The 11,556-nt window shown below is 35.9% G+C and overlaps 1 protein-coding gene across 1 annotated transcript; it reads left to right on the forward strand.

Annotated features, from left to right (window-relative positions):
• The first annotated feature begins 7,593 nt into the window (after positions 1 to 7,593).
• ctsl.1 (cathepsin L.1) lies at positions 7,594 to 10,685 on the forward strand. Its single transcript, XM_059519008.1, has 9 exons — positions 7,594 to 7,737; positions 7,907 to 8,007; positions 8,722 to 8,864; positions 9,122 to 9,319; positions 9,428 to 9,619; positions 9,713 to 9,878; positions 9,994 to 10,099; positions 10,208 to 10,310; positions 10,474 to 10,685. The coding sequence occupies exons 2-8, from the start codon at positions 7,908 to 7,910 to the stop codon at positions 10,305 to 10,307; spliced, it is 1,005 nt and encodes a 334-aa protein (XP_059374991.1). The 5' UTR covers positions 7,594 to 7,737; position 7,907; the 3' UTR covers positions 10,308 to 10,310; positions 10,474 to 10,685.
• Positions 10,686 to 11,556: the final 871 nt, after the last annotated feature.

Consider the following 11,556-nt stretch of genomic DNA (forward strand, 5'->3'; position numbering starts at 1 on the left):
CCAGATTTGATACTGATCAGACTGTGTTTATGTTCCTCTGGAAGGAAAGATGTTCCAGCATTATCACTGATGTTGCAGAGCTCAATCTCACTCTTGTCTCATCATGAAATTATAAACGGCTGTATGGATAGTTGGTTCCTCTAAGACTACCCTGCCAAAAAACATGACAGCCACCTGGTACAAAATCTCTGTCTGTCAACAGGAACTATTTATATTTATGTTATAAGCTACATATGATTATGAATATATAAATAATACATTGATTTTGAATAATAAAAATACATGCCACAAAGTTCCTTAAATAAATAGGCTAGAACAAAAACAAGGAAGTGCATTTATTCGGTTTCTCACTCAATACGTTACTGTACTTTTACAGTATCGAAGTGAGACAGTGACACAGAGTCATTTCATAATCAGTTAATTATTCAGGAAGCACATTAAATGGTATGTGACCTTTAAGGTTTGGTCAGGTTTTTTACACTTACATGAACAGAAACAAAAGCGACCTCTATAGGTCAATTATTGTAATTGATTTTTTAAAACTTGGTGTAAAAATAAAAATAAAAATGTTGATTTACATGTAAATTGCATAAAACAAATAATAATAAATGTATTATAGTATACAAAATGATGCAAAAAAGTTTTAAGGATCAACTTAACCACAAACTGATTTGTAGGTCAGTTGCAAAGTATTGTTTGTCTTGGTTGAGAAACAATCTCTGAAAAACATTCAAATCTGGCAAAGTCACATGGTAAAGCAGTTATATTGTTGTTAAATGGCATTCATGTGTTAGATGGTAAAAAGCTTATATGATAATTTTTTTTGTGTGTAGGAATATCATGTCTGGTCATCTGTCTGTAGGTTTTTAGGACACAGATACTGTCAGTCACTTGACACAAGTTTGTATGCTTCAAACATGTGATCAGAAATACAGCAAGCAAGTGGTTTCTGTCATCTGGTGGCTTCTATCTTGAGTTCAAATGTACTGGTTTATATCAGTTATTTTCAACTGGTTCACCTATCGCACCTTTAACTACGATGGATTCATGTTAATAGGTACATATTTAATATTTAATGCATTAATTAACATTTATGGGTAAACTAAATCAAATGGGCCCTTTAAGAAGCAATAAGAATTACCCTGACTTTCAAATTAATTTAAATAATTCAATATCACAATTTGAACTTTTGACATCTTCAGCATTGTCATAATCATTACTGGCTGGCAAAGTACAACAAACAAAGATAAAGGTTATTTATAGTTCTTTTATTAGAGGGCTGAAAAGAAAGCCCAAACATATCTGTAAAGACACACATGAGGTAAAATAAAAAGGTCTAATATTGCGCATATAAATTAAGCTAATCAATAACTCCCCCAAAAAGGACTTTACTGTGAGGGGGCCCATCATTACGAACTCATTAATAACTACCCTAAAATCAACTCATGGTTTGTTAATGCATTATTTTCCCATGACTTTACTTGAGAGGACTCAAAATAATTAATTCATTATTAACTATCCATACATTGACAATTAACCTTTACAGTACTCATGGCTTGTTAATGCATTATCTTGGCATTGCTTTTCTTTAGGGGGCCCATTCATAATTAATTTACTGTTATTAATCTACTTACTAAACTCAGCTCATGATTTATTTTATACTTTCTATCAAAAACACATGTACAAACACAGTATGTATGAGTCTGATCATGAGATGTGGTTTGGCTTTTCAAGAAGTCAGAGAGCGGAGGTACAGGATCATCGCAGCCTGCGTCTGGATGGAGAGTGAACTGTACTGACACCCACCAAACGCTGTGACCTTTAGTTTGGTCATTTCTTTAGGAATCATTCTACAGATATTCTTTGTGGGTTTTGAGGTATTATTATAATTTTTTTTAAAGCTGGATATAACATAAGTCACAGTAGGGTGAGTTTAAAGGGAAAGAGAACAACACAAAACAGACTAGATCAGTTATTAGTGTATTTAGTATTTTCTATACTTGATGAGGAAGATCACATTAATGTTTTGCCATCCAGTAATGATGATGACAACACTGAAGATTTCAAAAGTTGAAATTATGATATTAAATTATTGAAATTAATTTCAAAGTCAGAGTAATTCTTATTACTTCTTAAAGAGGCTGTTTGATGTAGTTTACCCATAAATGTTAATGAATGCATTAACTATCAAACACACATAGTTAACGATAACTCTTCATTAGTTCATGATTAGTTAACACCTTTAATAATCATTAGTATATGGTGAATCAAGTATTAATTTAGGCATTAGTACATGATTATTCATGTACCCTTATTGTAAAGTGTTACCCAAAATAATAACACTTGTCATCATGTCTTGTCATTGTCAATAATGTCAATAATGCCTTCAAATAAGTGTAGCCTAGTGAACGAGCATAAGAGGCTTCTTTCAAAAACACTACAAACTTAATTATTATGATAGACAGTAATGAGGAACAAAACATGTTTATGCACAAACACGCACAGCACACACACACACACACACACACACACACATACATAAAATGTACACGAAGCACCAACACATGACCAAACACAAATGCCTACATATATACATTTTAAACCACCACGAAACACATGCAAAAAACACGATGAGCTCTGTACTTTTGTCCTCTTTAACACAAAAGAGCTCATTGTCCAGTTGTCATTAAGAGAACTGCAGCATGTTACCCTAAAACCACATCTGCCATGTTCTTCAAACATAGGAACTCTGTTGTGTCATGTAATCTTTTTTCTCGAGAGAGACAAATTAATGATTTTTAAAGTGGCCTCGAGTCCATATTTCACAGAATTCATGATCTGAGAGAGTGCCAAAAAGATATTATAAGACAATATAAAAGAGAAAAAGAGTCTCATAAGAAAAAGGGCAGGTGTTGCAGAATGACGGAAGATACGTTAACAAAGCAAAAGAAAGTCCAAGACTGAAGTAAACCAGATCCCTCACACTTGGCTAAAGATGAGAGGAAATAGAGCGTTCAAAGTGGCTGGTCCTACTCTCTGGAACAACTTATCATCTCATATAAGAATGGCCTCCACTCTACCTGTGTTTAAATCTTGTCTAAAACTCATCTTTTTACTTTGGCGTTTAATAATTGATTTCGCTATAGTCATGTTATGTGTATTTCACATTATGCTATTAGTATTTTACTTATTGTATTTGTGCTATTGGCAGTGTACAGCACTTTGGTCGGCTCTTAGCTGTTTTTAAATGTGCTTTAAAAATAAACTTGAACTTGATGTCTGAGGTTTGGTAAAACTTCAAAGAAATCGAGACAAGCTGAATCTTCCCACTCAAATGGTATTTCACATTAACAGTAAATCAAACGCCACACAGATCACAATGGTTACATGCAAAGAAGAGAGAATGAGTTAAAGAAAAACCCTGATATAGTCATCACAGTATGTGTAGGAAAATCCATGTGGAAAATTGCACATGAGAATGTGTTGACAGGGAAGTTGATGATATTCTTTTTGTGCTAACATAAACATTGCCTGTATTGTAGGGCTATACATTAAAGAAAGTTACAGGGGCACACAAAGCCATACCAACCTACAAAAAATCACTCACATGCTTACTAAAAGGGCAACAGACTTTTGTTGTCACTGGACAATGAAAAGTGAGCCTGTCATTATTGCAAAATAACCTCCTTTCACAGACCTCTCCGTAACATTATCCCATTTCTAATATGTTTGAATATGATATATTGGTTTAAAATTATGCTAATCTTACCTGAACTTTATCTTAAAGCTTCTGCTTAAGCCGCATTCAGACTGCACGATTTTAGCCCAGTTTTTGGCTCGCCGACATGTTTTGAGAAATCGCCGACAAATGCCCGAAATCACAGGCAAATCTGAGCTCGTTCACGCGAGTGACAATCACGTAGTGTGAATGAGCAAAGACGCGATCTGAGAGAATCGCCGATGAGTCGCCAATGCCCGTGAGATATTTGGCATGCTAAATATCTGGACCTGTCGGCGATTCAAAATCATGCTGTCTGAAAAGTGTTCTGACTGAAAACTACATCAGCAATGACCGACAGCCAATGAGAGAGCAAGATACAGAGCAGCGGAGAGTTCGGGGAGGAGTTATAGACCACAATATCAGCAAGTATGGCTTCATTTCAGAAAATAGGCTTTCTTGTCGGTCTATTTGGACCCCTGAAATGGAAGATAAATTAGTATAAATTTAGCAGGAGCACCCGTGTCTGTTTGACGTTTCATCTGAGCTATCCCAGTCTCACGTGAAAACTCAGGTCTTGCATGTGTGATATCGCGTTGTTTCCTTGTCACATCTCGCGTGTGTTTGGTTGTGAAACATAGTTTGCGTGCCAGACAGAGCTGTTGGCGATTCTTCCTATTGTAAAGTCATGCAGTGTGAAACCTTCTGTCACCGATCCATCGTGCAGTGTGAACACAGCAGTGACTGAATGCTGGCCAAGATAGTCATGCAGTGTGAAAAGAACAGTGACCCGACTACTTCGTGCAGTCTGAACTCGGCTTTAGCTTCAGTTGACGGGTCACTGCTGCTCATCGTCATGAAAGCTTATATTTTTCACGTGTTTTTAAGCATTACCATTACCACTAAAGCATCAAAACACAAGACGCGGAAAAGCTTAACAGAGTATCTGGTTACTCGAGCGATGTGTTCAGTGCGCACGCAGAGAGAGAGCCGCGTATCACGAACAGCGACACTGAACAGAGCTCTCATCTGCGAAGTTCTACTCGAAGTCCCTCCTGCACCTGAACGAACAAATACAAATCGCAGCTTGAACAAACAAATAGATGTGAAAGAGCCCAATTCAGTACCGCGGTGTTCTGGTGTTCAGGGCTCACGCAGAGAAAGGCGTCTCAAAACGCTTGAACACGGAGTTTGCCTATTTTTGCTCTTGTGCTGACAAATACATACAAAATATGTTAAAATACCCGCCTTGTAAAATATGCTCGAAAAACTGTCAGTTATTTCTTAAGTGAAAGTAAAACATTGAGGAAAAAAATTGGGATGTGTATTATATTGGATGCGTTCATATATATATATATATATATATATATACACAACCCGAATTCCGGAAAAGTTGGGACGTTTTTTAAATTTTAATAAAATGAAAACTAAAAGACTTTCAAATCACATGAGCCAATATTTTATTCACAATAGAACATAGATAACATAGCAAATGTTTAAACTGAGAAAGTTTACAATTTGATGCACAAAATGAGCTCATTTCAATTTTGATTTCTGCTACAGGTCTCAAAATAGTTGGGACGGGGCATGTTTACCATGGTGTAGCATCTCCTTTTCTTTTCAAAACAGTTTGAAGACGTCTGGGCATTGAGGCTATGAGTTGCTGGAGTTTTGCTGTTGGAATTTGGTCCCATTCTTGCCTTATATAGATTTCCAGCTGCTGAAGAGTTCGTGGTCGTCTTTGACGTATTTTTTGTTTAATGATGCGCCAAATGTTCTCTATAGGTGAAAGATCTGGACTGCAGGCAGGCCAGGTTAGCACCCGGACTCTTCTATGACGAAGCCATGCTGTTGTTATAGCTGCAGTATGTGGTTTTGCATTGTCCTGCTGAAATAAACAAGGCCTTCCCTGAAATAGACGTTGTTTGGAGGGAAGCATATGTTGCTCTAAAACCTTTATATACCTTTCAGTATTCACAGAGCCTTCCAAAACATGCAAGCTGCCCATACCGTATGCACTTATGCACCCCCATACCATCAGAGATGCTGGCTTTTGAACTGAACGCTGATAACATGCTGGAAGGTCTCCCTCCTCTTTAGCCCGGAGGACACGGCGTCCGTGATTTCCAACAAGAATGTCAAATTTGGACTCGTCTGACCATAAAACACTATTCCACTTTGAAATAGTCCATTTTAAATGAGCCTTGGCCCACAGGACACGACGGCGCTTCTGGACCATGTTCACATATGGCTTCCTTTTTGCATGATAGAGCTTTAGTTGGCATCTGCTGATGGCACGGCGGATTGTGTTTACCGACAGTGGTTTCTGAAAGTATTCCTGGGCCCATTTAGTAATGTCATTGACACAATCATGCCGATGAGTGATGCAGTGTCGTCTGAGAGCCCGAAGACCACGGGCATCCAATAAAGGTCTCCGGCCTTGTCCCTTACGCACAGAGATTTCTCCAGTTTCTCTGAATCTTCTGATGATGTTATGCACTGTAGATGATGAGATTTGCAAAGCCTTTGCAATTTGACGTTGAGGAACATTGTTTTTAAAGTTTTCCACAATTTTTTACGCAGTCTTTCACAGATTGGAGAGCCTCTGCCCATCTTTACTTCTGAGAGACTCTGCTTCTCTAAGACAAAGCTTTTATAGCTAATCATGTTACAGACCTGATATCAATTAACTTAATTAATCACTAGATGTTCTCCCAGCTGAATCTTTTCAAAACTGCTTGCTTTTTTAGCCATTTGTTGCCCCCGTGCCAACTTTTTTGAGACCTGTAGCAGGCATAAAATTTTAAATGAGTTAATTAAGTGGATAAAAGTGTAAAATTTCTCAGTTTAAACATTTGCTATGTTATCTATGTTCTATTGTGAATAAAATATTGGCTCATGTGATTTGAAATTCCTTTAGTTTTCATTTTATTAAAATTTAAAAAACGTCCCAACTTTTCCAGAATTCGGGTTGTATATATATATATATATATATATATATATATATATATATATATATATATATATATATATATATATATATATAAAACAGGTACTAGGTACAGGACACTATAATACATTTATGTATGTGAGTATAGCAAAATTAAGCGAACTGTGACATAATATACCCAATCTTCATACAGAATCTTCATACAGTGAACTACTTGTGAAATTTATAAAAATTCTATCTATCTATCTATCTATCTATCTATCTATCTATCTATCTATCTATCTATCTATCTATCTATCTATCTATCTATCTATCTATCTATCTATCTATCTATCTATCTATCTATCTATCTATCTATCTATCTATCTATCTATCTATCTACCTACCTATCTATCTATATATGTGTAAATAGCACAAATAAATAAAAATGAACAAACATACAAATTAAACAATTTCAAACAGGGCCCACTGTTACAGCCTTCACCGGGGCCCCGCTGACCCCAGCTACGGCCCTGTTCCTCATAGGCCACATAGCTAAGCCTGTATACACACATGCACACATATAGACATAGACAAATATATACACATGCATACCAGTTCTGAAAGTATGTGTCACATGCAGTTTGTTACTGGATGTACAGGAAAATTGGCAACTTCAACAAAATATTTATGACTGATGTTTTGCGGTGTTGTCATTGGAAAGCTAACAGTTTTTTTTATATGCCTTGAATAAATACACAGCTCATATACTGCAGAGACACAATCAAACAAATACACTGTAAAAGATGAAAGAAAGAAGAAAATAATCTCCAGTTGATGTTGACAGGAAACTTCCCTCCACACAGTGTGTTCCCCAGAGTTACACTCTTACTCGTCACAAACAATTGTTGTTATGTAATTTCCCCTTTTTTCTCTTGTACTCAGCATAACTTATTTAATGGGTTCATGACAGGCACCTGATCAGAGACACAAAACCTCCTATATAAACTCTTTAGACCTTCATTCTGGTAAACACTGACAGGCCGAGTGACTGACATCAAGGAAACATATATCCTACATACCATCACAAGTAAGAACTCAGGTTTTACCATATTTGAAAAAAAAAAAACACTGTTTGAGGAAAAATGTGGGGGAGTGTGACAGAAGGAATGAAAAAGTAACGTTAGACACTCTGAGTCTGTTCTGTTTTATCTTGTGCACTTTTGTCTCACACTTGTCTCTTCTCTTTCTCTGTGCAGGATGAGGTTTTTGGTTGTTGCTGCTGCTTTTCTGGCTGTTGCCAGTGCTGCCAGTCTTTCTCTGGAGGACATGGAGTTTCACGCATGGAAAATGAAATTTGGTAAGAGAGTCTCCTTTAGTTTTATCTATATCTTCTTTAAAATCATCAGGTTCTCTTCACTGGCAGAAACAGAGACACAAAAGCCATTCAGAAAATCCATCAAAGACAGAAGAGTTGTTCACTGTGTCCTTTCTCTCTTCAGGTTTTTGTTCTAGTGTATATGAGAAATTACTTAATCTAACTCAGCACTTGACACAGAGTAATTTTTCTAGGCTTACAGGTACACAGGTTGCTTAAGGAATGTAAAAATATGTCTTTGGTTGAATCAGAACAATTTCAGGAGATGACTGAACATAAAAAAGACAAAATTGTTTGTTAAATTATTTGACAGACAAACCATTTCTGCATGTTTTTTAAACATGAAACTTTAGAATGAAAACGGTGACATTGTATTTTAAACATTACAGATGACTATAATCAAATTCATTGTGTTAAAATGTATTTATTAAGATTTTATTGTTCTACCAAATATAATTAGCGAAATATTTGCATTATTTAGTACACACATTTCATTAATTTAATATTTAAAATATTTATTTGAATATTTTAAACACTTTATTTTAAAATATTTTAATAGACATTTGTTTAAAAAAAAAAAAAAAAATATATATATATATATATATATTTTTTTTTATTTATTTATTTATTTATTTTTTTTAAACAAATGTCTATTAAAATATTTTAACAGCAAAACCTTGTGCTTGTGTGTATCAGGTAAATCCTACCTTTCTGTGGAGGAAGAGTCTCACCGAAAGCAGATCTGGTTGACCAATCGCAAACTGGTTTTGGTCCACAACATGATCGCAGATCAGGGCATCAAATCCTACAGGCTTGGCATGACATACTTTGCAGACTTGGTAAAAAATTAAAACACAAACACACACAAACACACACACACACACACACACACACACACACGCACAAAAACACAAAAACACACAAACAGCTCATTATAATAATAATCAAAATAATACGTGAGAATGTTGATGATGAATGTGTAGTGTATGTTTTTTATTATATTATTATTTTTATATAATATATAAAATTAATGCACTAATTCATTTAATTCTTATTTTTAGAATTCATCCCATATCTTCCATCTATCCTCTCTTAGAGCAATGAGGAATACAGACAGGTGGCGTTCCATGGCTGCCTGGGCTCCTTGAATAACACAAAGGCTCGTGGTGGTGCTACATTCTTCCGGCTGAAGGATGCCGTTGTGCTGCCCAATTCCGTGGACTGGAGGGACAAGGGCTACGTGACTGATGTTAAAGACCAGAAGATTTGTGGATCATGCTGGGCCTTCAGTGCAGTAAGACTGAATTTTTGCCTTTATAAACAGATCTTAAATGAAAATGTTTATTGAATCCATATAGTCCAGTTCAGCATTCTTAACCTTTCTTGCTCTTATGTCCCTCAGACTGGTTCCCTGGAGGGTCAGACATACAAGAAGACGGGGAAACTGGTGTCCCTAAGTGAGCAGCAGCTGGTGGACTGCTCTGGTGCTTTTGGGAACATGGGCTGTGGTGGTGGACTGATGGACCAGTCCTTCCAATACATTGAAGCCAATGGGGGTCTGGATACAGAGGAGTCCTACCCGTATGAAGCCATTGTGAGTCCTAATGATGTTTGAATAATAAATCAGCTTCAGCTGATTTTTGAAAACAATCTGAATAATTTTTGCTCATCAATATTCTCCACGCAGGATGATCAGTGCCGTTATAACCCGAGCACTGTGGGTGCCACCTGCACAGGATATGTTGATGTTGCCAGTGGGGATGAAAGTGCACTACAGGAGGCTGTTGCCACAATCGGCCCTGTATCTGTTGCCATCGATGCTGGGCACAGCAGCTTTCAGCTCTATGAATCAGGTAAGTGTCTTCACCTGTTTTTTAGGTGCTAGATTTTAAATGTAACATTTGTATTCATTATTTTTCAGCTTTTAATTACAATTTTGCTGGCTAATTTAATAAATAATGTTCCTAGGTATCTACGACGAGCCTGCATGCAGCAGCTCTGACTTAGATCATGGCGTCCTCGCTGTTGGATATGGAAGTTTGGGTGGAGAGGACTACTGGATCGTCAAGAACAGGTTAAGAAAAAAGAACAAGATGATAAAACTATATATTAAAATATAAAATAGAACACAGATGAATAGAGACAATTAACAACTAAATGCCCCAAACTGCTGTGATTTTAGCTGGGGTCTGGGATGGGGTGAAAATGGCTACATCATGATGTCCAGGAACAAGAACAACCAATGTGGCATCGCTACTGCAGCCAGTTACCCTCTGGTCTAATGGGTGAGCTCATCATATGATTTCATGACTTTAGCAGTTAATTTTAGCTAATTTACCTAAAGATACATGCTTATTCAAACATTTAAAATATAGGCTTAAATGTTATAAATCAATCTCATGGTTTACTTTTCAGTTAAGAATTAAATTATTTTCTTATCTTCTACAGGAAAGGTCAGTGTGGACATCCATGGTTGGGAGAAAGAAAATGTGGACCGTTTGAATGATTCTACAATAATACCTCTTAATCATACTTTCCTTTTAATTTAAATGTAAAACATTTAAATAAACTGACCTCAGCTGTTGTTTTTATTTTCAAATCCCCCGACAACAAAAACACTGTTGCTGTGAAGTATGGGAATAAAAATGTCTGAAAATTAACATGTGGCGTATATTTTATCATCAAAAATAAGAATTCAAAATCCTTGCAGATTATTTCTTTTTCATAATTCATAATCACCACAATGTTCTGTATAGCATATTTTAAAAGACAACAAAATGCCAGTGTGGTAGATGTCTGTGTTTGCTTGTTTTAACTAAACAGTTCTTGAATCCAAATCGTATGACTTTTATTTTTAATCATGGAACCAATTCTCCATCTGCTAAAAGGCACTAAATACACATTTTTGAACGCTAGTGTCTTGTTTGTTTTAACTAAAAAGTTCTTTAAAACTGTCAGGAATCCAAATCGTGAAACCAAGTTTCCATTGTGAGATGCCTGAGAATCTGCTGGAAGCTTCCACTTGAAATTTAAGATAATTGGATCGCATGCGTATGTTATTAATTTCAAGAGAGAGAAGGTCACTTAGACCTCTATTCTTTCCCATCTGTCAGTGATTGAAAGAATTCAAGAAAATACAATAATTGAAAGTAAAACATTACAGCTCAGAGGCTGTTTTTTATTAAAATAAACAGATTTAAATAGACCCTGTGATATGACTTCGAAGGATTTCTGCATACATTCATTATTTATTGATTGCTATAATTAGTGGTTTTTATTCATCCTCAAAGATAGAGTGTGCTCATGTGTTCAAAGATACACATCAGTGCATCTGTTCAGTACTTCAGTTTGTGTTTATAGAAAATATCAGAGGTCATGGGTTCTTTTATTTGGATTGTATCCCACACAGACGTTATAAGAGAACTGGTTCATGTGCAATTTCATTCACAATTGGAAAGCATTAGAAATGTATCTATCATTATTATACATAATGTAGAATTAATTGTAGGTTTTTTTATTCCTTTAAACGTG

The sequence above is a fragment of the Carassius carassius genome, chromosome 31, assembly GCF_963082965.1.
Source record: "Carassius carassius chromosome 31, fCarCar2.1, whole genome shotgun sequence".
NCBI classification, from domain to species: domain Eukaryota; kingdom Metazoa; phylum Chordata; class Actinopteri; order Cypriniformes; family Cyprinidae; genus Carassius; species Carassius carassius.

Bases quoted from the DNA above. Each gene is read 5' to 3' on its own strand.
- ctsl.1 (XM_059519008.1), top strand. From the start codon at position 7,908: ATGAGGTTTTTGGTTGTTGCTGCTGCTTTTCTGGCTGTTGCCAGTGCT. The intron at 9,879-9,993 runs GTAAGTGTCTTC...TAATGTTCCTAG, and splicing joins CTTTCAGCTCTATGAATCAG to GTATCTACGACGAGCCTGCA. The intron at 10,100-10,207 runs GTTAAGAAAAAA...CTGTGATTTTAG, and splicing joins TACTGGATCGTCAAGAACAG to CTGGGGTCTGGGATGGGGTG.